Raw genomic sequence first — 26,426 nt, 5'->3', positions numbered from 1 at the left:
GTCAGTTACCTGCAGAGTTCACCGTTTGTGGTAGTGACGTACACAGCACCGCCGCTGTGTTCACAGCCTCCTGTGAACCAACATGGAGGAGTTCAGTGAACTTCCGTTTGAGCTTTGAGACGAAGCGAGAGTGAAACAAGTTCAGTTCAATACACTGCAGAGAATCATGGAGGCACACGTGTTGTGCAGAGAGGGGCGACATGCAGAGCTCCCACTGCGCCTGTTTGTCGTAACCAGAAAAGCTCATGTGAAAGAATCAGAACTCTACAGTGGCCAAGAGAGCTCAACTCACTGCAAATTAACCCAACAAATGCAAATAGAAAAAACTATTTCATCAATTTCACGACACATGCGCTGCAAAAAGTCACAACACATGCAAATACAGAAACACGCTGCAAATTGCGAAAAATAGAAATGTTTCCAGGGGACCTGCAAAAGGGATGAACCTGGTTTTAGTTCCATGATGGAAGGTCGCAAAGCTTTGAGTTCCCCATGGAACTTCTCAAAGTATTTAACTAAAGCCAGGTTCATAACTTTTCCAGGGGATGTTTGGTTTTACAACTATCATTCAATTTATATAAGTTTTCACAGTGTGACGTGTAATTGATAGTGTTGACCGTAATGAACAATTAGCAGGCAAGAATCAACATCACGTGACGGAGGAAGGGAAGCGTTTATCCTTGGGGCAGTGCACAAAACGCATGCAACGCTTCAAAATGCATGTGCCCGGGCCCGTTCAGTGCTGCTTTGCAGTCCTAGAAATTGACGTTTATTTTTGGTTTTACTGTCGGAGTCTGTTTAATTTAATTATTGAGTGTTTCTACTTCACTGTCTTAGTACATTTACTTTTAATGGAATATTACTTTACTGTTTTGGTACTTTTACCTCAGTGAATGATCTGAATTCTTCTTCCGCCATTGGTTAAGTTTATTTAGTTGCTTATATCTTAGTACTTGTTCAACAAGTACTTGTACCAGAGTATTTCTACTGTAGTAGTATTAGTATTTTCGTTTCCTCTTCGTCCTCCAGTCCAACAGGGACCGCTGCTGGCTCGGAGCTCGGACTCTCTGGGTTCCTGTCCCTGGCTGTCTTTTATCGCTCAGAGCCTCGATGTGCGCAGCGAGGAGGAACATGTCCGCCGTGCAGCTGCTGCGGGTGACGGTACATGAGCGGATCAGCGCTGCCGCTGAAGACTTCCTGCTGCAGGTGGATGGAGAACGGAGGAGGAAAGGTTCAAGTCCCGGCGCTGAGAGCGATGCTCACCGAGCGGCTAATGGCGGCGGAGGAGGAGATCCTCGCGGGGCTTGAGGAAACCTTGGCAGAGTACGAAGACAGAGTAGAGAGGACAGAGCGAGAGATCTGCCGCCAGAGGAGGCTGCTCGATGCCGTGATGAAGCCCGAAGTCCGGCTGCACAGAGCAGGTCAGTCCCGGGAGGAACCGCTCACATGCTAACGTTAGCTAGCATCAGCCTGAGCAGCGGAGCTAATACGCCACTTCCTGTCTCTGTCTGCTGCAGCCGGCAGCTCCACCCATAGATATATGGCTCCACCTCTCACCTGAATAATTAGGAGGATTTGATGCTGTTGTGAACAAGTCTGTGCAGAAAACCTGCTGCTGTGTTGCTCATGTCTGAAACAGAAAGTCTGGACACATTGCTCTGTTCTACTCACAGGTGTTGTCTGAAAGCAGCTTAAACAATTAATTAACTTCCCCTCGCCCTGTTCTCCTCTGTTGGTGACTTATGTTGGGATTTTAAATTATTAGCTTCTCTGGGGGTCTGTGAGTGAAGAGCTGTAGGGAAACAGAACTCTAAACAAATGAAAGGAGGGTGGGGGCCGGAGCCGTTTGGGCCAGATATAAGGCCTTCAAACAAATTATTAATAATAACCTTTTTTCTTCTCTGAGTGTTTAATATTGAAATTAGCTAGAAATGTGTGTGCATCACAACGCTGTTCAGTTTCAAACCTGTCTTGATAAAAGGTCTGATAAGTTCTGGAGGAAAGACAGAGTGACATTGTTATGATTTAAGGCCTCAGTATGCTTCTCCGAGTCCGTTTCGGAATGACGGACGGACGGATCGGACGGACCCTTTTTGATTTATAGTTGTACGAGCCTTTTTATTGTGAAAACAATTCACCGCCAGAACAGTAGATGGCGAAACGGAAGTCGAGCTTAGACAAGCCTACCTCATGAGGTATATAGAAGAAGTCCACGCTGGTTTATTTACGTCCTCCCGGCTCCTCAAACACAGTGAACGATGGTAACAGAAAAATGATGTTGATGACGCGACAGTTTTTGCTGAATAAAGTGACACCCAGCGGGTCAAAATGCTTTTGTTATCGTGTCTTAGCGCAGCGGTTCCCCGGTCTTGTTTCCAAACTGCGTTGCTAATTCAACAGCTGCAACAGCTTGAAGCTACACGGAGGCAGCTAGCTCCCCCCAACTTCCACACACAGTCAGCACGGACACTCGATACTAGCTACTACCAAGTGTTTGCTTCTAACCTGACGGTGTTTGAGAAACAGTGTCATGAGCCGTGGGATTAAAGTCAGCGGGTTTTTGCGCTGTTCCCACCGCAGTTAGCATGGTGGCTAGCCCGCTAGCCCCGTTATCAAAGTTCGTTATAACCGTATGTGACCGTACACACATGCTGTAAGTGCTCTAACCAGCCACCGCCAGCCGGACATACTTGTCACAATAATCATAGAGTCGTAGTTGTGATTTTGGTTTATTGTGATGTAGGGAATGGAACAGGAAGTTTCCATTCCGAAATGCTGGCGTTAGCGGACCAATCACAGCCAAGTGCTATCCGTGGGCTGTCCGTAATTTCGACGTATAGTTAGAAAAATGAGCGCGGCACGAAAAGCTCTCCGAGGAGCCTCAGAGAGGCACGGAGAGGGCGTTCCACGTTGGAGAGGGCGGTCCTATCTGTCCGTGTCCGTCAAAACGCAGAAGCATACATTGGCCTTTAGTTGTTACAGCCGTTAGAGCAGGATCACAATATTCTTTACTCAAGGCTAGTTTATGAAACACAACATCGAGCTTTCAGGGTAGGGAGAGTTGCCCAGCAATTATCAGAGTAGAAGCGTGACTGGGAGCGGCTCCTTGTCACTCCCTGGTTCCAGTGCCAAGAGGCGTCGGACTACGCCTTTGCACCATCTTCTCTTATTTAGGATAAACGAACACGCCGACACCTAATTGGTTTATTTGGCCTCAAAATGAAAAACTTTTTTGCCATAAACCCTTTGTTTTATGCTGCTTCCTTTACGAGCTGCGTCGTAACACCAACTGTAAACAACCTCAACAGCTCGAATTCCTTAATGTGATCATTCAAAAATCACAACAGTCGACATTAAGCGACACAACACAAGTTTTTCAAAACACTTCAGGAAACTCTGAAATGATATACGTGTGTATTTGTGTTTCAGTGTGTCCTGCAGACCACCAGCAACTGATGGTGAATAAAGAACAGGTGCCCCCTGAGCAGCAGCAGTGGAGCCCTCTTGTGGACCAGGAGGACCCAGAGCCCCCCCAAATTAAAGAGGAACCGGAGGAACAGGAGGAACCGTGGACCAATCAGGATGGACAGCAGCTTCAAGGACTGGAGGAGGCTGATATCAAGTTCACATTGACTCCTGTCGCTGTGAAGAGTGAAGAAGATGAAGAGAAATTTAAATCGTCAAAGCTTCAACCGAGTGAGACGAAGGAGAACAGAGCGGACTGTGGAGGACCAGAACTAGCCAGGACCTCAGGTCCTGATGGATATTTACAACAAGGTACTGAGGACAAGACTGAAGACTCTTCTGAGACTGAAGACTCTTCTGAGACTGAAGACTATTCTGAGACTGAAGACAGTGAGGATTGGATGGACACCAGGGAACCTCAGACTGGTTTAAATACAATAAATAACAAACAGGCTTTAAGTGATATGGGATGTAAGACAGAAACAAATTTGTTTAGTTGCTCTGAGTGTGGTAAGAGATTTAACCAACAGGGCCGTCTAAAAATACATATGAAGATTCATACAGGAGAGAAACCGTTTAGTTGCTCTGAGTGTGGTAGAAGATATACCCAAAGGCGCTATCTAAATATACATATGAGGAGTCATACAGGAGAGAAACCGTTTAGTTGCTCTGAGTGTGGTAAAAGATTTAGCCAAAGGGGCGGTCTAAATAGACATATGAAGATTCATACAGGAGAGAAACCGTTTAGTTGCTCTAAGTGTGGTAAAAGATTTAGCCAAAGTGGCGGTCTAAATAGACATATGAAGATTCATACAGGAGAGAAACCGTTTAGTTGCTCTAAGTGTGGTAAAAGATTTAACCTAAAGGGCAATCTAAAAACACATATTATGAGTCATACAGGAGAGAAACTGTTTAGTTGCTCTGAATGTGGTAAAAGATTTAGCCAAAGGAGCGATCTAAATAGACATATGAAGATTCATACAGGAGAGAAACCATTTAGTTGCTCTGAGTGTCGTAAAATATTTACCCGAAGGAGCATTCTAAATAAACATATGTGGATTCATACAGGAGAGAAACAGTTTAGTTGATCTAAAGTGTGTTAAAGATTTAAGATTCAGTCCTATTGTACCAGACATGTGAGGATTCATAAAGGAGAGAAGTGATTCAGTTGCAACCTTTGCAACAAAAGATTTATTCAGATTTATCAGAAGATATTCATATTATACATATTCATAGTTCACTGTTTTAAATAGAATATTAACAGTTTGTATGTCCCTAGAAAATGTAACTCAGTTGCAACATTTGCAACAAAAGATTTATTCAGATTTATCAGAAGATATTCATATTATACATATTCATAGTTCACTGTTTTAAATAGAATATTAACAGTTTTTATTTCCCTAGAAAATGTAACTCATTGAATAACACAAAAGATTTGTGTTTATATATCGTGTTTCTACTGATTTCTACATAATCATTTTAAGGTTAATTTGTGTTCCTTTGTGCACAGTATGAAAGTGTGTTCTTAACTAGTTCATATGATTAAATATGTTTGTTTTAAAATGATGGTTTCTTGTTTCGTGAGATTCAATGACAGTGTGTGTTCTCCTTTATGTATCAAATGTCTTTCCAAGAACAAAAGTCTAGTAAAAGATAACGGCGTCGTCGCCATCCTCCTCTTTGTTTTTGTACGAACGGAGGCTGCACTGGCTACAGTTGAATTTTCTCAGCACGAGACAAATTAATCAGCTTCTCATAGTCAGACATGTTTGTTCGGAACTGGGCAATATGTCAGAATATCTGACATACGAGTCGTCTGGAACGCAGCATTACACTCACACACGGACAGTGAAGCAGCGATGACGGAGGAGCCCTCGTTTACGTTGAATGACGATAAATGTCAAACAGCAGGATTGTTAAATTCAGAGTCAGCTGTGAAGTCCCCAAACTATAAAATTTAAGATAATTATTTTTATATGCTTGTGTTTGTACTGGGATGATTTGGTTCTGTCGGTCAATCTGTGTGATACTTGACTCATAAAACAACATAGATCATAGGGCAGTGATTCAAAACAAACATATTTAATCTAATGAGCATTTAGCAGGCAAGGATCGACATCATGTGACGGACGCAGGAAGTGAAGCGTTTATCCTTGCGGCAGTGCCCAAAACGCATGCCACTCTTCAAAGTGCATGTGCTCGGGCCCGTTCAGTGCTGCTTTGCAGTCCCAGAAATTCTATAAATTGTTTTTAATGTTTAATTGTTTTTGTTTTCATCTCAATTTGAAGTTGATCTGATGTAAGCCCTGGTACCAGTACCTCAAAGTAAAAATGTGGAATTTGGCCAAAATGGCCACTAAATGCAAAATGGCTGGCTTCCTGTTATGTTTTTCTTAATGCCCCTCAAGGCTTATTTTTTTTTCGGGTCATGATAGATCGGTCAATGTGAACGCGTTCCAGGAGACTCGTTGTATTTTACTTTTTGTTCACAAAAGTTTGAAATAAGTATTAACTTGGTGCTGTCTAGTGTGTTTTGGTAGGCACAGCTTCAAGAAGAGTAAAGCTCAGCACAGTGGTCCTTTTCCAGTGCCTTTGTTGATGAAACAATTTGTTCCCTTAATTTGTTGTGGCAACTCTAGGAGAATGATAATAATGATGAAATATCTTATTTTCAAGTTTCATGTGTTTTTTTAATTTGCACGTCTTTTTTTAGATTTACACATGTTCTACTTTCATGTGTTTTCATAATTTGCAGTGCAGTGATCTCTCTTCGCCACCGTAGAAACCTTTTCAAAATACATCAGATATATTTAACCTAACACTGAAACTTATTTTAACTTTATCTACTCAGCCCATGTGGCATTAAAGTCTTTTTTTTAATAATATAGGCGAAATGTACAGTTGCAATCAGAAATATTCAACCCCCCAAAGATTTTAAGGATTTATCAATTAAAGTTGACAGAATCTTGCTCTTTGAGCAAGATTCTGTTCTTTGAGCAAGATTCTGCTCTTTGAGAAAGATTCTGCTTCGGATGACTTCTTTATGAGTTGAGTGATTCAGAAAATGAGTTGAGTGATTCAGAAAATTAACACGGAAAATGCATGATGTAGTATTTGTGTGTAGCAGTATATTTTGTTAAGATAGCCATGTCACAATTATTCAAACCCTATATAATATTGTTGTTTTTAAAGCTGTCTGACAGTTTTTTTGTCCTAAAGTTGAGTTGAAACATTATTAAGCCTTTGGGAACTCTATACTGATCCTTCATTTGCTTCAGCTGTGATGCATATATAAACCCCACCCATGAAGGTATTCAAGGTGAGTTGGAATCATGGGAAAGACAAAGGAGCTTCCACAAAAGCTGAGAGAGGAGATTATTTCATTACACCTGAAAGGCCTTGGGTAGAAGAAGATTTCCCCAAAAAATTATATTCCAAGAGAAACAATTGGGAACATTATCAGGAAGTTTAAAACTGATGGAGCAGCTTCAAACCTGCCTGGCCGTGGAAGAAAGCCAAACATTTCATCAAGGACCCTCAGCAACTTAGTCAGAACAACTCAGATAAACCCCTGTGTGACTGCAAGACACCTACAGGATGACCTGATGAAGGCTGGTACAAGTGCGTCAGTGGCAACTATAAGACGTGCACTGAATAAAAAAGGACTTCATGGCCGGCTTCAAGACACACTCAGCTCTTGACCGCAAGGAACATCAAAAGTCGACTAGAATATGCCAGGAGGAATTTGGATAAGACTACTGAGTTTTGGGTGACAGTTCTATGGACTGATGAAACCAAACTGGAACTGTTTGGACGTATGGACCAGCGGTATGTCTGGCGTGTGAAAGGCCAGGCTTAGGACCAGAAGAATACCATCCCCACAGTCCAGCATGGAGGTTGGTCAAAGATGATGTTGGGCTGTTTTTCTGCGGCAGGAACTAGCAATCTTTATTGTGTACATGGCATCATGGATTCACAGAAATACCAGGCCATTTTAAAGAGGAATGTGATGCCTTCTGTTGACAAATTAAACCTTGGTGATCATTGGACTTTCCAGCAAGACAATGATCCAAAGCAAAACCTCCAAGTCCACCAAAGCTTGGTTGAGAAAAAGATCCTGGAACGTCCTGGAATGGCATTCACAGTCACCAGATTCAAATTTGATTGAAAATCTTTGGTGGGATTTAAAGAGGGCAGTTGCAGCATGGAAGCCATCAAACATCACTGATCTAGAGGCTTTTGCACTTGAAAAATGGGCAAAGATTCCAATCGTGAGGTGTAAGAAGCTTGTCCGCACTTACCGAAAACACTTTTTAGAAGTTATAAAAGCTAGAGGATGAGCCACAAAGTACTGAAGCTGGGGGGTTGAATAATACTGCACATGCACATGTGTTGAAAGAGTTAAATTTTTCATTTGAACTTCAAAGTTAAGTCAACTTCTGTTGTCAAAATAACTAAAATACGCTAGCCTGGATGCCAGACGAATTTAGCCCCGCCCACAACATTTTTGGTCGGGCAGTTCGGTCTGGAGTCGCTCCGTTGGGAAAAAATCATGCCCGACCGGGCCAATCAGATTGTCAGGGCGGGCTTTATACGATGATTGACAGATGATCAACGGTAACGTAATCCACCACGTCATCAAAGAGCCCTTGGGTGTAATTCGTTTTCAACAAACATGCCTGCCGCTGGCGAGCTGAGATGTGTAGATGCTGCCATTGAGTCCTCATTTTGAAAGAGGAACACAGAACGTGGAGGCGACGCCAAAGCACCGCGCTAATCCCTATCGCCCTGGCGCTTGGCTGTTCACAACGGACACTGAAGCGACGCTGAACCGCCGGGCAGCGCTAATAATATCACCCGTTGATCCAGTAGATCGCTGCACGGCTTTGTGCCGGTCACACCGGAGGCTGAAGCACCGCGCTGCGCCAAGGCTGCCTCGCGGTGCTTCAGTTCGGCACAAAGTTTTAACATGGGAAATAACTCACAATGCGTTGCTTAGCATACGTCACATACTACGTTGCTCTGATTGGTTGTAGGTCTATCCAATTGAGTGAAGAGGAATTTTACTTCCTGGTCAGTCCTGGTCAGCCCAATGGAGCGGTCTCAGACTCACATTCTGACTAGAATTGTGAGTCTGACAACGTCAGGCTAAAAATACGCATCAACAAATATCTTTTGTTGTTTGATGAGTTTTTTTGTCATTTATTGTCATTATCTGTCTTCCACATCACTATAATGTCTATTGAGGTGAGGGGGTTGAATATTTCTGATTGTAACTGTACATGTTTTTAAATTATTTAGAGCAAATGCACGAACTGTTCGAAAATCATTTCCCCCTCGTTTCCTCCTCCTCAGAAGCACATCGCTCACTAAATAGACGATCTGTGTTCGAAGGGTCGGTCTCCTGCGTGGACCAATCAGAGCGCGGAGCCGTTGAGGTTTGAATCCCGGTCAGAAAACAGCGGCAGATGACAGAAGCTCGTTTCCTGTTCTCCATACGCAGTGACGGACTTTATACAACACATCTGCTGACTTCACACCCAACATGTCGAAGAAACAGATCTACTACTCTGACAAGTACACCGACGAGGAGTTCGAGTACAGGTGAGGCTAACGACGATGCTAGCGTGTTCAAAAGACCGTTGTTTTGACTCCAGCCGACAGTAAGCTATCTTCGGAGAGACGAGGTTAGCTCCCTGGCTAAACACAACGTTAGCGCCCGTTGGCAACTCCCTCCCTGTGTGTTTAGTTTGATATACATGTGTAAGGTTATTGTCTCCTTTATACTATTTAAAGAACACCACCATATGCTCCACGTATCGCATACTTGTGTCGTAAAGTCGTAATGCTAACGTTACGTAGCTGCCGCAGGTAAAATGAGAGTAAACAAGCTACTTTGCTGATGCTGTAAATGTAGTTGCCGAGTGTTTACGTTGCATTTAGTTCCCCTGCGATTGACGGGAGGTTGTTTCCCTCACAAAGCTACTCTCTGAGCCCCATGGGTCCTTCCTCACAATGTAGCTCCTCTTCCTCTCACAGGCATGTCGTGCTCCCGAAGCAGCTGTCGAAACTGGTGCCCTCCTCCCACCTGATGAGCGAGGACGAGTGGAGGGGCCTGGGGGTGCAGCAGAGCCAGGGCTGGATTCACTACATGATCCACAAGCCAGGTGAGTCCCACATGGAGCCCAGACGACAGACCCACACTTTCATAATACTCACAAGGCACCGAGAGAGAAGAGAGAAAAGAGAGAGAGATACAAGGACATCTGGGGTCCTTCCCTCAGTACAAGACGAAGAGTGTAAGAGAAATCATAAAAGATCCAAAGTCTTAGTTACAAGCACAAATTATTTAGAAATATTTAAACAAAGTTAATGTATTAGAAAGAGTTGGCCGGAGTGCTACTGGTTTCCATCACACCACTGGTGCTCATGGGAGGGAAGACATGTCAAGAATTTCTAGGCAAACCTATGTCCAAAAATAATGGCATGAAGACTGCAAATAATGACTTTGTCTCTGAGTCATTGAAACCCTGAGGAAGGCTTGAGCTGAGCTATATGAGGACCTGGATTCTTCATCCCAGTCGTTTTACACACACATTTCCCTTGAATTTCTTTAGGTAAATGTGTTGCTGCAGCAGCCTGTGATAGTCAGATCAATTGTGTGTTTCCTGAGCTACATTTTTTAAGGAGATGAATGATTAAAATGATCAGTAAGATGAATTAGAAGACCAATGATTATAATGATCAGTAACCTTTTTATAAAATGAGTATATAAAATATTCTGGCAGTTTAAGCTGCAACTATTAGTCAGTGGCACACTTCTCACAGGAGATCGTACCCACCCACCAAAGTTACATTTAGCAAGAACGAGCACTGTTCTTCCCATTTTATATCACAGGACAATTAAACTAATGTCGCTTTAATATCTGCTTGCATGTGCCATTGGACTGTGTCAAAGATCAGACCACAGCTCATTGGGAACATACATACTTTATGGCAGGGGTATTCAACTACAATTTAAAGAGGTCCAGTTAGAGAAAATGTCTTGAAGCAAAGGACGGAAGATCATAATGTCTAACTATTTAGTGTGATATATATTTAAGTAGTCTAGTTTTTGTATCAACATCTGCATGTACTCACTACCTGACTGTCAAATCAAATTAATTTAGTACGATTCAAAAACTTTTTGACAAAATTTATTGTCACTTAAAGTAGAACTGAACATATATGTATGATTGCAGATATGTATAATGTTCTGTCATTAACTAAATAGAAGTAGGGCTGCATTTCAAAATAAGAGAAAATAAATAAAACGGGAAAATTGTGCATGTTCAAATAAAGGGCTTAACTTCAGAAAAATAAAATAAAGGAAGCAAAAGCTATAATTGTTCTGTTTCACATCTTGACTCAAAAGTCTCAACCAATTTTACAGATAATCAATTCTCAACACATCTTAACAATTGAACAGTTTTAGAATCATTTTCTTCCCCTCTTATATCCCACTCCCCCACTTTTTCCGTCTGTTTCTCCGTTACACTCCTGTTTCTTCACTGTCTCCATCTCACTCCTTTGTTTCTCCATCTTTCTCTGTCTCACTCCTGTTTCTCCATCTTTCTCTCTCTTTCTCCGGCTCAGTCGTCTGAATCTCTCTATTTGTTTTCTCTACCTGTATCGTTATCTTTCTTTTTCTTTCTAACGTCTTTTCATGTGTTACTTGCCTCTAACTCTCTCACCTGTCTGCACTGTAGAGTCGCAATGTTACCTGGAATGCACAGACTTGATTGGCTGAGTAGTATCACGTGGAAATGCTTAGCTCGCATGCAATTGGTCTGTGCGTTTCCTCATCTGCTAAACCACTACCGTAAAGACTACAAAAGATGCGCCGGTTACAAATAGAAGCGCCGTGTCAGGTTGTAAATCATAACCTTCTGTTTTGGCTGTAGGTCCGGGTCCGTACGGGATGGCTTCTGGGTACGGACGCGGACCGCCTGTTAGTGACTCCTGCTTTATGGTGTAACCACCTATACCACAGATGATACTGATGCACTGATCCTTTGCTTTCACCTTCCAGAGCCCCACATACTGCTTTTCAGAAGGCATCTCCCAACGGACTGATCGGGAACCATCTGTAAAATACCTGCTATTATCTCTGCTTATTAGTATCGTCTTTGGACCGTACACCGCTCCTGCGTACATCTCTACATTTGTTGTAAATGTATTGTGCAGCAAACCCTTAGTTGTATTTTTTCTTCTTCTTTCTCAGTCCCTCAATTTTAAGAGGTAATTAGAGGCAACTATCTTGATTCTGCTGTGAATGTTGATTAATGATATGGAGAATGTTTGTCTGTCAACTGTACATTTTTTATGTTTTTAAATGTCTTTGGAAGTCATTTTGTTAAGTTTGATTTATTTACTGAGCGGTCATACAGACATAGGGTTTTATTTTTCTTAAGCCTATGGTTAACACATGGTGTTGAATGTTTGTTCTTTATGTTTGTGTTATGTACATATTAAATTTCTAGGTATTATACATTTTGACAGTGAGTCAGGATTGATTCAAATTACACTTTGTTGCTGAAAGAACAAAATAAATTGTACTTTCTTTACATGTGTTGCTCAAGCATATTCTCCTTCCATTGCATAATGATGTTTCTGTCATTCCATCCAAGTGATTGATGTTCAGTCAGAAATGTGGACAACCAGTGGGGTGACAAATTCTGAGTGTCTGATGCCCAGAGAGAAGGCCGGCGCCCGGGCTTTGTGAACAGTCACTTTCTCCGGGTTGTAGGTTCCAGGACCCGGCTTCTTGGTGGCGTCTCTGGGTAAACTGTGTCGTCCCAGCATGGAATACGCAGGCTGTCGGTGTAAATACACACCTGGGTCCGTGCTGTTGTACCTGCAAGGCCCGGGCGTCTTGGCTAAATCCACAGATGGTCCTCCTGTGCTGTAAGTACCCAACAGTGTGTAGCTTGCACTGGCTGGCTTGTTTGGGACTTGAGGGCCCATGAGTGGAGGGAGGCAATACTTGTTAGGAGCAGGTACTGAGTCGACGCTGCGGTAGAGTGTGCGAGAGCCCATCGTGTAGGACGGTGGTCTGCGCTGGACGTTGCATGGCGCGGCTTTCTCAGGACTGTAGGCCCCCGGTCCTGGTGTTCTCAAGAGCTCCTCTAATGAAGAGAGAACAGTCGAATAACCGTCAAGTCAGAACCATATGGTTGAGGAGCGTCAGATTTCAAGCTTCAGCAGCTGAATCTCAACAAGTTTCACAAACAAGTGCATTTGGATAACGGTTGACTGTTTGATTAGAACAGATATGAATAAGGTTGTGGCAAAACATTCATTTAAAAACATATTCTAAGGAAAATATGCACTGAAGATAAATATATTTTTCCAATGCAGGGGTAGAAACTTACTCTGTTCTTTCGTTCTGCCCAACATGGAGTACGAGGGCGTGCCATCTTTACCAAAGCGGGTGATTTTTGCATCAACATGGTAACGAGGCCCCGGACTGGAGTCAGCACAGTACACTGCAGGGAATGTGAACATTTATTATAAACTAGTAGTTTTTCCTCACTCTCGTTTAGGGTTAAGGGCAGAGGATGTCACACCTTGTTAAAGCCCTATGAGACAAATTGTCATTTTTGAATATGGGCTATACAAATAAAGATCGATTGATAAACTCAATATACTGTATCATCCTGTGTTTGATTTGATCAAGCAATGACTTCAAATTAGACTTGCTTGGTGAATAAAGAGATGTCTCCCTCTACTGGATATGGCTTGATATAGCACCACCATGGAGCTCACGCTGACTTAGTTTATGTGATTCCGAGTAATTATCCTGAAAATATTAGCTCTTGGTTATGAGCAGATTTGACACTAAAGTTCATTCAGACCAAGGCAGTAACAAAAATGTATAATGAAGTTTCAACCACATCTAAAACTAATAAATAAAATGTGTCTCACTGTTGTCGCTCATCTTGCAATGGAAAGAGTAGGCAGGGCTTGTTGCTTTGGTGAAGTCATGGCCAATAAATCCGATGGTTGGAGGAAGCCCATAGCGACCAGGACCTGGCCCTAAACACAGAGGGGCGGGGGACACACAGGTGAACTGTGGGGTCTCTGCACACTCCTTCACTATTTCATATAAACATCAGGTGCCTCAAATTACATCTGCAGTGCTCAAATGACAGATTTGCATATAGGGATTCAGAGTGGCAACAATACGTTTTCCATTCAAAGGGCACATGTCACGTATGAAGCTTCATGTGCCAGAGTAAAGTATTTCTTCACCTTCATCAGTTGCCAGAAAAACAGAGGTCTGAGTCGGTGAGTAATAAATATGTCTACAAAGTCACAAAATGAGTGTATTTCACTCAACCTTAAAAACATTTCGATTTATTACAACGTGAGAAGCAAAACTGAGTTGCTTCATTATCATTCTGTTCTCGTCTGTCAGCCAATCGGCCTGCAGCTGTTAGTGATTAAACCTCTGCATCTGATTTCTGTCTGCTGTGCACACCGGGTCAGACTAAAATCGAGCAGATCCGATCAGAGCAGGTCGGTGCTGCAGGGAAAATAATTAGGATTACATCAGCGTACAAGTGTTCGGAGGCATGTGCACACGCAGGGCGAGTTGGAGCATTTTTCACAGACAGGAGCGAGTCCTGGCAGGTCCGCTCTCTGAGAGATCCCCTCCACGCTGACACAGTGTTGTCCCTTTGGAATGATGACATGTCGCATGACAAAAAGGGACCGGCTGCAACTCAGGTAATGATGTTCCGGTCTTCATGCAAAAGGAAAAGTAGCTGTTGGTAAAACTTTATTTTGATGAAGTTACCTTTTTCTCTTCCTGCAATAGCTGAATATTTCTTCTCCATTGACCCTTGTAGAAGGGATGGATCCTTCAGGAATTCGTCAATAGCAGCTAAACTAAAGAAAAATTCATACATGTTGACCTTAACAAGACAAATCAAACTATACAAAAATAAAAACTTGAAGCTAATGTTTTTTGTACCTTACCACAGGAAAACTCCTCCTCTCAGCCGGACCTGAGGCAGGTTTCATCCTCAGAAATTCAAAGAGTCATCAGGGGAGCACTGGAGGAAACTCCTCGAACCATGAACACCTCGGGGGTCTTCAATTATCATAGAGTAGCTTATCCAGGATCCAGCATCACCCCTGCCTCCACTGACACTGAAACCCAGAACCCTGGAGGATCCAGAATCAATCTCTAATTTCCTCTGAAACAATCAAGAAACCTGAGACCTATAAAACACAAAGTGTTAACAGCGGCGCTGCCTCTGCCCTGGATAGGGCTTATCCCTCTGCCTCTTTGCTTTTGTCAAATGCTCCATCCACAGTGGCTCCTGACAGGTGAATGGGGCCCTTCCTCCACACAGTTACATGTATAGGTGCACTCAGCTTTTGTGCAGGAACAATGTCATCACTCCGATTCACTCTCATGTAACACTAGCTCCCCTGCAAACCATGAAACCAGGATCCCCCTCTCTCTCCCTCCTTTCTCTTTTCACTCTTTCTGCTCATCGCAGTGTGGAGACGCTGTGTCACTCCTCAGCCGTGCATGCAGTTGCCACGGTGACTCCTGCGGATACTGCAGACAGGTCCCCTGCACTGTTGGCCTGGTGTCACAACCGGAGTTGGACTGGATGGGGGGATCATTGTCTGGGCTCAGGATGGAGGCAGGGAGGAAAGGTTTTGTGCAGTTTCATCACTTTTATCTCAAACAGAGAACAACAAGGGATTATCTTCATTTCCCAGCATGCACAGCACTACCTTGACACGGTCTTCCCCCCCGGACATCATAAAGCCCCAACACAGATGCAGGGTCAGAGGCAGTGCAGCACACCTGGAGCAGTTACTACCTTCACTCAGCAGGCCCCATTGATCTGGTCATAAATTGCCAACATACAGCTGGAATACACTGCTGGAAATTGGACCAGCAACCCTCTGGTTTGTCATCTTTAACTCAAGGTCAAACTGATTACCCAGATGCAGTTGCAGTTCCCTCTTTCATCTCCTCCAATCCCAGTGATAATTTGGGGGTGAGATTTGAAGGACTGGTTTGGAGGCCTCTGAGCAGCCGGTCGCCGGAGGCCATGGCAACCAAGAGGGTCGACAAGTGACGTGCAGAAAACAAACATTAAACTTTTACAGGCTCCAACTCTCTTGTTGCCGCTGCTGCTGCTTTGGTAACACAAATCTTGTGCTGGCAGCACGCTAATTCGAGTGCACGCTCAAGCCTAGATGTGTGTACAGTATGTACAAACTGATACACACACACACACGTGCATGCTTTCTGTCTCTGACACAGCAGCTTGCCAGGGGTCACAGAGTCACTTATCAAAGCAAAGGGCCTTCTGAAGCAGCAGGGCTGAAACATAGCTCACTGCAGGCAGGAAATCATCTCCAGACTTAACTAGCTCCTCAGAGGAAATGGAGTCTTCATAAACAACTGCACTGGAGCTGCTCTGCTGGAGGGACACTCGCATGCAGTGTGCTGCATCGGCAGAAGTGACTCTGTAGGGGTACAGGAGTGGCAGTACGAGTTAACCCTTTCAACTCTATGTGACAATTTTCTGCTTTGTGTGATGTCATTTCACGGAGCATCTTCAAATGACCGAAAGTACCGAAATTGAGTCATCAATTTTAAATACCCACAGAAATAGTATCTGTTATAAGAGGGTAAAGGTATTTCATTGCTCTACTTACAAAGTGAATCAGGAAACGCAGGAAACACTTCAAAGACCTGGATTGTATACAAATTTTATTCTCGTTTGTTTTAAAAAGCACAAAGTTTTGACATGAATCTCGGGGGGGGGGGGGCTACATTTAATCAAATTTGGTACATTTACACAAATTTAAAACTTCATTCTTGATTGTTTTTTGAGTTGATTGCTTCACAAATCAAAATTTAACAAAGAAAAAAAAAAACACAATAGCTTATGAACTGTACAATCAAATCTCAAGGCAGGTAAGGTGAAAGGCGACTTGAGAGTAGGTGATGGTCGTGTCATGATACGATAGTTTCAGAAACATGTCAGCCGGCGCGTCCTGGTGCGCCGCTGGTCAACACACGCATCTCCTGTAACTGTGAAGTCCACGCTGGGAGTCGGCCAGAGGCCTCGCTACATGTCAGTCAGCCCCTCGTCTCTCTCTCCTCAGGTTTCCTGTCAATCTCTAATGTGCTGTTTAAAAAAAAAAAAAAATCTCAAGAATGAAAAACATTTCAGCTTATGTTTCTGTAAAGCATATGGTTAACATATGTCTTTTATCCAGCACCAGATAATTATCGAACAAGTCAATTATTGGGTTAAAGCTTGCTATGAGAGGAAAAAAATGCATCTGATAACACAAACTGTATCTTTTGTTTGAACCGAAAGAACCGCAAGGGTACAAAGTCGACTGTGTGGGCAGACAATGACAGAACAAAAAATACAAATGATATGACATCTAGCTACAAATAAATACCACAGATAGAAAATATAACAAAAATATTTTTGCTTAAAGTCAGGTGTAATTACAAACATAAATACTTGATTATTTCTTCTAGTGATTATAAAGGCAATACAGTGAATAACAAAGACGCTATGGTGCCTATGGGTGAACAGGAGTCTGGAGGAAGAACAGCAGTAGTCTGGAAGCTTAATAACAATCACGCACAGTCACATCCAATTGCACACAAACACACATATATGAAGGCATCCGCTCCAACATACACACACTCGCTTACAGAGTCTCTCTCGTTCTCCAGACCCCCCCATCTCTTCCTTTCAGGAGTCCCAAGTCTTCTCTTTCCATTCACTAACATATATTCACAAATAATGTACAATTTGGAGGAAGGCGTGGTTTCGCTCTCTGAAGGTTTCTGTGGACGACAGGAAAACAAAAACACACTTTCAATATCACATTATCTCAGACAGTTACAACATCTGTCTCTGAACAAGAGACCTGCGGAGTGACAATGTTATTTAACTGTCAAACAGCAGCCAACAGTTCTTTGGTAAACATTATAACCGTGGATCAAATACGGATAAGTCTGTGTGAGATTCCATCATTCCAAACTTGTGTGGTTTCTCCTGAACGGACAGTTTGGGCAGAATCCCTCAAAGATCTAATAATGATTACCACAAAGTATCTGTGGACTAATATAATAAAAGTAATAAGCTTGTTACTGAAACAGATTCTGAAATACAATTTCTTTAATTCATCTACGCAAGGCATTTTGTGGTTGGTAGTTTGCTATTTTCTTAAAGATTCAACTTTAATCTTGACATTTTCAATTTATTTCAACTTTATAATGGATATGAAACAAATTATCTGATTTAGTTTTACTTTATTTTCAATATTTTGCCTTTATTTTGGAAATGCAAAATGTCATAACAAAAATCTCCCTCTTCTCATTTTTCTAAATTGATCAATTAGTGCTTTTAAATAAATTCTAACCCGTGATGAGAACACGTATTCCCAGTGTAATTGGCTGTTCATTTTCCCCTATGCCCTAAATCTATCTAAAAAACTATTAAAAAAAAACACATATCTCTGCACTTTCTTCATTATGGGTTACATTATGTCTGAAAGTAGTCCCCAATAAAGGCATTACTAACACACGTTTCCCTTTGTTAGTTTTCATCAACACAGAAGAAGCGGCACATACCATCGTTCAGGGGTGTTTTTTGTGTCCAGTGTGGGTAGCTGGGTATCTGCTGTGATGAGCACCTTCTGCTCTACGTCCTCTCCACCTTCAGGAAGGTAGAAATGCTCCCCGGCCTCCGCGTCAGCGAGGAAAGGATCAGAATCTGGGTCGTATTCATAGGAGTAGTAGGAAACCTCTGCCATGGACCCCTGCTCCTCTTCACCTGGACACATGGGTTTCAGTTAGTGACAGATACAGACACAACCAGAGATAAAGCCAATTGAACGTTAATAACAAAATCTGATACGCGTTGACGGCCACTTGACTTAAACTCCTAAGTGTTGCGTGACCTGGAGATCTTCAGCAGCAATACCCCATCAGTGACAGTAGGGGTCCTTCTAATTCTACATTAAAATATTTTGCAAACACCATCGTGTTCTACTTTAAAGTCACTATATTTGGATGAGGGCATGGTTTCATTAAATGCTTATATTAGATTTGCACCTATTATGACTCTTCTACAATGACATTCAGCTTATTTACACACTGTGATGACCGTTAGACCCTATGGTGAGTTCTAACACGCTAACCCCAAAAAAGACAATGTAAACCTTTAATTCACAAAGTGTGAACTTTACGTGAGTAGAAAACACGCACACGACAGGAAGCTCAACCCGAAGCCAGTGAGACTGTGTATCCAGTTCAGTGTATCCTCTGGTACAAGCTCACTCGTACGACAAGTCTGCACAGGGAAGCTAATTCCACAGCTTCCTCCGCTGTTCCAGTGGAATCTGTCAGCTCCTTGGCACAACCCACCTTCACCTATTACACTCTCGGTGCACTTAGCGGGCATGTCGTCAACTTTCTAATGGTTTACAATGACAGTGTTTTTACAGTGCTTATTCAACCTAATCTCCCCTGTGGTTATCATGCAGGAGGTGAGCATGTCAGGCTGTGTGCGTATTTGCCTCCACGTGCATACATGTTCGTGCACAAATGGTCATATTATCGTATATATAAACATAAAGAAATGTGTGTGTTAAGGTATATTTGTGTGTGTGTGTGTGTGTGTGTTCCTGTGAGTACATAACAGAATTCCTGTGGTGAGTGTAAAGAGTTTTTGTACTATGGAGACCTTTCCCTGAGAGCAGCTTTGTGAGCTACTGGGAGCTGTAGGCTGGGAAACAAGTCCGTGCAGGCTGTGCCACATCACTCACACACACACACACATACATACACAGACACACACACACACACTTAAGTGGGATATATCATTGATATCTGCCACAATACCACATACAATCCATGCACATCCGTGTGCAGCATGTATGTGCAGCATGCACACTCTTGCAGCTTGTAAATGGCTGCAGCGCCTCTTTATGTTTTCATGGCCAAATGTAACACAGCTACATCCTCCCTCCGCACGCAGCCAAACATCCTATCAGGAATTCTCTGGCCGCCTCCCTGGAAGTGACTGCAGATCTAAGCTCATGGCAGAGCAACAATCGAGCCTGCAGCGTGAAACCTATCCACCTATTTATCACACCGATTGGAGACATGATGTGGCAGCAGGGGAATGTGCTGCCACGCAAACCATCTCCATCTCGATTTCTCTCCTCTCATCACCTTTTGATCTGTGTGTATTTTGTCTTTTTTTACACCCCACACATCTTTTCATCTCACTATTTTTTCCTCCCACCCTTTTGAACTCCCATTCTTTGAATGATAAAAGAACACACGTAAACACACAGATGTCCTATATTTTAAATATAATGTGCCCTCTACATGCAATCTAATTGCATTTATGTGCACACGCCCCCATTTGGAACCAATGTGTCCCCAAATATTGACTCCAAATTTACATTTAGCTGACACGGCCACTCAGACTCAGCCATCTTGGATGCAGAAGCAGATTAAAGCTGCAGATGTAACATGCTGAAGACAACATGTGCATAACGACAACAACTGTCAGGTGAAGAACTAAACTCCATCTCTGCTGCTTGAACTCAGCAGGCAGATGGAGGGAAGGATAGAGAGCAAGACAGGGGTGATATAGAGGAGTGTACTGTATGTAGGAGTTGGGGGTTCATCTAAAGCTATGTTTAGTATAGTGGCAGATGAAGTTACCTGTGTGTACAGGCACTGAGGGCAGCTCAGTTTCCTGGTTTGCTGTCGGTTGCTTGTCCTCCACCGTGGTCTCCACTGGAAAGACAAACACACACACGTTTGGTTATTCACGTTTATGTGGTGGCCACAGCACATACGAGGAAAAAAAGTAGTTATGAATTAAACAGAGTCTCAGTGTTGCATAATCTAAATACTGCCCAGAAGCATTATCCACCCCACTGAGCAGCACCTCTGATGTACACTCTGTCTCAACAGGAGCCTACATAAAAAAAAACACTTTCCAAATATAGCAGGGGCCAAGCCGCGGCCGAGGGGGCCATGTGTGGAAACAAATTATCTCTTTTTCCTATTCAAAAGGGGGGGGGGGGATGGTGGCATTGAATGTCCCCCCCCCCCCCCCCCCCCCCATGCAACTGTACACAAACAAACAATGTCAGGGAGCAGCAAACAAAACCACGGCTCCTTTGATGATCGACGCAACACAAACCACTTGGCACAAGCGCGGCTCTTTAACCACCAAAGTTTTGTCTATGTCTTTTCCCCCAATCCGCTCCACAACATGAAGGCTCCTTTGTTGTTGGGCTGCGCGTCGGAAAGGAATGTGACAAGGATTTCAAAGAGCTGGACAAAAGCACTCTGTCATTTGGACGAAGCCCTGTAATACAGCGGGGAGCAGAAGAGGGCGGGGGGGGGGGGGGGTGCGACGGGGAGAAAACTCTTCCAGTAATCAGCTCAACACCTGAACAGCTGTTTCCACACACAGAGGAGAGGAGGGGCGAACACACGCGCTGGACGGTTCCACGGAGATGCTGATGGCAATGCAAAGTCGAACAAGTGTATCCAATGAAATCCCTAAGGGATAAGACAAACACTTGTTTCTTATAAAGGAAAGACAAGTGGTTGGAGATGGTGTCAGTGAGTTACAGCAAAATTACTCCACAGGAAGAGATGATAAAGCCTAAAGCTGGATGACGAGGCCAAAAGTTATATCATAAACAAACATATTTTTATTTCAGTCGATATTTGCTAATTATCATGATTTGTCACATTTTTATTTCTTCCGGTAGACAGACTGATTCTTGCTCCTTTTTTACAGATCCAAAATGACAATAACTTTACAAATCTGAGGTGGATGAACAATGTGTCAAACCTTCTCACTGTGCAAGTGCATAAGAAATACTTCAGATATATATTAAACACTTGTGTATAGCTATTGAGGAAAACTGCCATAGTTACAGATTTTGACTTATTTCCGAGCCCTAACAAACAATATTAGCGTTGAGATTGTGGCTGTTTCAAAATTCAAGCCACGTTAGCTGACTTTCATCTCGCTTCACTTATTCAGCTGATGTCCTTCATGTTAGATAAGCTGCTTCCTGACATGCACTGAACTCTATATTCTCCTGAAACTATCCGGAGGGGCTGCATGTGCAAACGCAAATGTGTGAGTCCGTTGTGCCGCAGACAATCTCCAGAGTTTTCTCCTTGTCAGGATAATGTCAGAGTGAGCTCATTCTCCTGAGGATTCACAGAAATCTAGTGGGCGTGTTGATGACGGTTCTAACGGGCGACAGACAAAACACAACTATTTCAGGGTGAAAAATAGGAGCCATACACGTAGAAGACGCCGAAGAAGATGGGTTAGGGTTAGGTGTCAATGTGCTGTAAACAAAAAGACGTCTGGACCAAACTGTGAGGCCATTTTCCGGAGTTCATTTCTGATAATGGATTGAGAGATTTATTTCCATCTAAGTCGAGCTGTGTTCGCTTGGCAACACAGGGAAACATTTAGATATCTAGAACTGAGGCTTTGTTAAAAAAGAGCAGTATGATGAGTGAATGATGGAAAGACTGATCTCCAGGTGATGACAGGTGTTGTGCATAAGCGAGCTCTTACTGTGAGGACACTGGGACAGAGGAACCTGCTTGATACGTGTCCCGTTTCGACAGGCAAACACCTCCATCTGACACTGGTTTTGGTAGAGCTGCCCGTCCGACCCACAAACCGGCTCGCCGTCGTAACCGCAGTCCCTGTAGCAGGTGCAGCGCTCAAAGTGCTCCTCCTCCAGGCAGCCGTACACATTGTTGCACTGGTTTGCCTGCACAAAACCTGCACCAAATAATACATAGAAGTGACTGAAGGAAACGCAGTGCCTGTGTATCATGAAGGGGGCGTAGAATGACTCTCACCTATCCAGTGATTGGTTGAGCTCTCCACTTCATTGCAGGTCGGGCCGTCACAAAGCTCCCGAGCCAGCGGGCTGCTCTCGCTGACGTTGTAGAACCGTGTGGCCTCGAAGGCTGCACAACAAGCAGAGACCCACACCAGCACATTCACACACCCACACACACAAAACAAAGATGACGCTCGCTCATCATAACTAGGTCATAAACGTAGTGAAAGAAAATCCAATTTCCATTAAAAAAAAGTCACTTCGTAAATCATGACCAGTTAGACGTTTTTCCTGCTCGGTAACTCTTTAAAGGGCAGCACTTCAAATATTCATCAGAGGCACACCTGGTTCGTAGTAGTCATAGATCTTGACCGGAACAGGCGCTGTCTTGCCCACAATGTATTCCCTGACGGCTTGGAAGGCCACACACGTCACACACTGGCTGGGGATCTAAGGTCAGGTGGCAAAAAGAAAAATAAACTCACAAAACCTACAGCAACACATGTAAATAGAGACAAATATGGACGTTGATATACTTTCACACAAACCTGAAATAGTCTCCAGTTATTGTGAAAACATTGGTCTGCAACGTTTCAACTTATTCATCATCAGTACCGCATGATGTGCGCACCCCTGATCAGTGGTGGGATTACTTTGTAAACGTATTTAAGTACCTTTTTTATGTATCTTTACTTTGCTTAAGTAGCATTTTATTTTCACGTACTTTTCACTTTTACTCCACTACACATCTACTTTCTGCTACAATACATTTTCATTCTTCAAAAGGTTCACAATGTTTTTTTGTGTTCTAAAGTAAGAGAAGGACATTTCAACTGATCCAATCAGCATGAGCAGATAACACTAGACCCCGCCTCCTCCAGCAGCATCACTGGTGACTAAACATTTGAAATGTATTTGGAAGAGACTCAGCATCATGACGCATTACACATTTGCATTAGGGAAAAGGTTACAGTCTGCAAGTACTTTTACTTATAATACTTTAAGTTCATTTAATAGCCCTTTTGCTCAAGTAGAAGGTTAAAGGGGTACTTCTACTTTTGTCTATTTATTTGTACTTTTACTTAAGTGACATGTGACACAACAATGAGGATTCCACTCACCTCGTCGAAGTAGAACAACACTTTCCTCCCACTCAGCTCATATCTCTTCAGACCCACTCTCTTATCCATCAGCAGCTGTAGAGGGAGACAAAAGTAAAGTGTGTAGGAAAACACAGAAAAAGAACCGAAGCAAATCTGCAAAAGGTTGAGGATTTTAAATAAATATGAGTATGTGTGTGCTATCGTGTTCCTTGCTGAATCTGTTTGGCCGGAAATATTTGAGGAATATTCATGAGATCCCTCAAGCAAGTCTTTATGATACTTTTTGAAAACTGGGTGTCAGAGACCAGCTGAGCCAACCCTCCTTGATATAAATGAGGTAGACAAAATAATAGGAGCTCTTGCCAACAGCAGCAACAAATCTTAATGTTCATAAAGGTAGGACTCACTGCAGGGCTGTTTCGCTATACTGCATTCGTTTTAGCTGGGTGTACCTAATAAACTGCTACCTTATTGTTTGTAGTGGCCACGGACATGGACGTGAACACTAATCAGCACCACGGTGGACTGGACAGCTCCACCTCATGCTAATCAGGGTCTACTGTTCACACAGGATTAAATATAAGGTGTTGACTGGTTAACTCGTGCTACTCGTCTCACAAACCACGTGAACACACTGGAGAGCATCTTGTTTTCGCACAATCCTGGATCCCAGCTGTCAGAGGTCCTTTAACTGGTGGATGTCCCTTTGTCTGCCCGTATAATTCATAACACTATGTAGTAGCGTGGCCTTACCTCACTGTCAGAGTCCATATGGTCTACATTTGATTGCGCTCCATGAGTCATTACCTGAATTCAAACCATATGCAATCTACCGTGTCATGAGGGGCGAGGCGAGGGTGGAAAATGGACCAGAGCACCAATCATGGACTTGGTTTCTATGAGTCAAAATCAACGAGGGGTCATAACTGTCCTCGGTGAGAGCCCGATCAGAGTTTTATTCTCAATGAGTTTCTGGTATTTAGTGAACTTGGTGCCAAAGTGTACAGTTGGGTAAAAAGTGCATGGCTATTTCTAATAAATAGGAGAGTATCATTGAGTAATGAGGAAATGTTGAGTGTGTGCACAGAGAGCCGGCAGAGTTAATTCCCCCCACAGGGAGATTTTTCCTTCTGTCAAAGGTGGCAGCCTTTAGACAGCAGGGGTTTATGAGGTGCTCAGCCTGAGCTGGCGCCACCGAGACACACACACACACACACACACAAACACACACAAACACACAAACACAAGATCAACAATCTATCCACAAAGAATTGCCAATGAAGTCCCATAGCTACGTCCGCAACGTGCTCTGGGCCGTTAAACAAAGCTCATTATATTGGGTGATAAGAAGCCGTGGGAGTTCCCAGTCAGTCATCGGGCTAATCATTCATGACTGCAGCATCCGTGAAGGCAACTAGACATGACTGTAGCGGCCAAGCTTGCCACCATAAATTGAGGAATGTAAGTGGCAGCCGGGCAGGCAGCAGTAAAACTCCGAGGGAGGCCAGCAGGGGTGTAAACTGAGCTTGTTAGCCACTGCAGCTCAGGTCAGCCTCAACTGACACACTCACAGCGGTGTGTGTGTGTGTGTGCAGGTTTTTGTACGTGAATGTGAGTGTTTAAAATCTCCCCAGGTAGCCAGAGAGGTGGCTCTTGTAGAGGTGAATGCAGACCAAGGCCCCATAACTGTCCAGTAATGAGGGACAAGCTTGCGATGGGGGACTGGGGAGCTGACCTGGATCTAGACCTGAAATTTACCCTCCTTTTCTATTATTATCCATCGTATTTTAATTCACCCTCCATATCCTGTGTTACTCCTTTTATTCAGTTCCATGTTAACTACATTAAATCCATCCATTTCCTCTGTCCTTTGCAAACTATACACGTTTCGTCTGAGTCTGTGCCTCATGAGGCCCCAGTGAGGTGAGTGTGTTTGGTGTTGTAGGCCCAGGGAGGCCCAATGACCTCCGACCCAGAGACATTGTAACTCCACAGGGCCTGAGCTGGCTGGTCCTCTCCTCTCATCATACCTGGAAAAACCACCATAAAAAGGACCTTCATCTTCATGACCGCTTGCATGACCGTGACGAACACATGGACACACACAGAGACACGTGACACAGCTTCACATTGGCCGTGTAGAAAACACCCTTCAGAGGAACTCTCCAGGAAGTCTTCAGGAGCTGCTCTGAACAACAACTTTGAACAGCATTGAAAGGAATGTCAGGTTTACAGGAATAACCAAATCCAAGCTATGTGTGTGTTTGTTTAAGGAGGCATCCTGTTTACGTTCTACTATGTTTCTGAGACCCTGTTCAGTTCCTGTATTAACATCCGTCCCAAGTGAACCGATCACAAGTGGTCAGCTCTCGAACGCCTCCTGAATGCTTCCTGAGTTCAGCTCACTCAGATACATTCGGAGGTTGGTCTGGGACAGATGTAGCCACAGTCTTGCTAATGTGTTCTGAGCCACATATGAAGGGACCGCCTACTCAGCTGACGTCCTCTGACCCGCAACAGTTTAAATGCACCTCTGTATGCTTCTCAGTGTCCATACGTCCATTTGTTTGTAGCCGACGCCACAATATCAGCACTGACCAACACAATACCTTTCTTAAATGTATCATAGCTGCACACATTCATTCATTTAACCACCCTCCGACTCCGCTCCCTCTTTCTCTCTCTTTGTCTGAACTGAGTATCAGATAAAATTCCATGAAGAACAGTCTCTAATCCTTTGCCAAAGTATTTTCTGGTGTGTTCGTGTGATTACCTACCCTTTCTAGACTTTCAACATCTGCTCGGAAACCGGAAATCATGGGAACTTCTATGACGGCCATGTTGGATGAGCCCGAATGGAGCCACCTAAGCAGAGAGTCGGGGTGAAGGTGACAGTGTGAG

General features: G+C 43.4%; 4 protein-coding genes across 5 annotated transcripts in view; 2 read left to right on the top strand and 2 right to left on the bottom strand.

Moving 5' to 3' along the window:
- Nucleotides 1-1,090: 1,090 nt before the first annotated feature.
- On the top strand, nucleotides 1,091-6,830 carry LOC128447813 (zinc finger protein 2-like). The gene is made up of 2 exons (XM_053430169.1): nucleotides 1,091-1,421; nucleotides 3,430-6,830. Exons 1-2 carry the CDS (start codon nucleotides 1,166-1,168, stop codon nucleotides 4,551-4,553), a joined length of 1,380 nt encoding a protein of 459 aa, XP_053286144.1. The 5' UTR covers nucleotides 1,091-1,165; the 3' UTR covers nucleotides 4,554-6,830.
- Nucleotides 6,831-8,898: 2,068 nt separating this feature from the next.
- cks2 (CDC28 protein kinase regulatory subunit 2) lies at nucleotides 8,899-12,071 on the top strand. The gene is made up of 3 exons (XM_053430167.1): nucleotides 8,899-9,069; nucleotides 9,505-9,632; nucleotides 11,537-12,071. Exons 1-3 carry the CDS (start codon nucleotides 9,011-9,013, stop codon nucleotides 11,578-11,580), a joined length of 231 nt encoding a protein of 76 aa, XP_053286142.1. The 5' UTR covers nucleotides 8,899-9,010; the 3' UTR covers nucleotides 11,581-12,071.
- A 15-nt stretch (nucleotides 12,072-12,086) lies between these two features.
- Nucleotides 12,087-14,532, bottom strand: odf3l2b (outer dense fiber of sperm tails 3-like 2b). The gene is made up of 5 exons (XM_053430727.1): nucleotides 14,483-14,532; nucleotides 14,306-14,397; nucleotides 13,432-13,542; nucleotides 12,879-12,992; nucleotides 12,087-12,632 (listed from the first exon to the last, which is right to left on the bottom strand). The coding sequence occupies exons 1-5, from the start codon at nucleotides 14,530-14,532 to the stop codon at nucleotides 12,145-12,147; spliced, it is 855 nt and encodes a 284-aa protein (XP_053286702.1). The 3' UTR covers nucleotides 12,087-12,144.
- A 1,703-nt stretch (nucleotides 14,533-16,235) lies between these two features.
- cpamd8 (C3 and PZP like alpha-2-macroglobulin domain containing 8) overlaps nucleotides 16,236-26,426 on the bottom strand; it is a 43,737-nt gene continuing 33,546 nt past the window's right edge. For both annotated transcript variants that reach the window (XM_053430352.1, XM_053430353.1), the window contains exons 38-45: nucleotides 26,303-26,390; nucleotides 23,544-23,618; nucleotides 22,767-22,872; nucleotides 22,439-22,549; nucleotides 22,146-22,358; nucleotides 20,249-20,323; nucleotides 18,143-18,344; nucleotides 16,236-17,353 (exon numbers count right to left, since the gene is read on the bottom strand). In XM_053430352.1, coding sequence (XP_053286327.1) covers nucleotide 17,353; nucleotides 18,143-18,344; nucleotides 20,249-20,323; nucleotides 22,146-22,358; nucleotides 22,439-22,549; nucleotides 22,767-22,872; nucleotides 23,544-23,618; nucleotides 26,303-26,390 — 871 coding nt within the window. In that variant the 3' untranslated portion in view covers nucleotides 16,236-17,352. The remainder of the gene's footprint in view (nucleotides 17,354-18,142; nucleotides 18,345-20,248; nucleotides 20,324-22,145; nucleotides 22,359-22,438; nucleotides 22,550-22,766; nucleotides 22,873-23,543; nucleotides 23,619-26,302; nucleotides 26,391-26,426) is intronic.

Source organism: Pleuronectes platessa, chromosome 9, assembly GCF_947347685.1.
Source record: "Pleuronectes platessa chromosome 9, fPlePla1.1, whole genome shotgun sequence".
Taxonomy (NCBI): Eukaryota; Metazoa; Chordata; class Actinopteri; order Pleuronectiformes; family Pleuronectidae; genus Pleuronectes; species Pleuronectes platessa.
The sequence above is the reverse complement of the archived record's forward strand: the minus strand, read 5'-3'. Positions and strand labels throughout refer to the sequence as shown.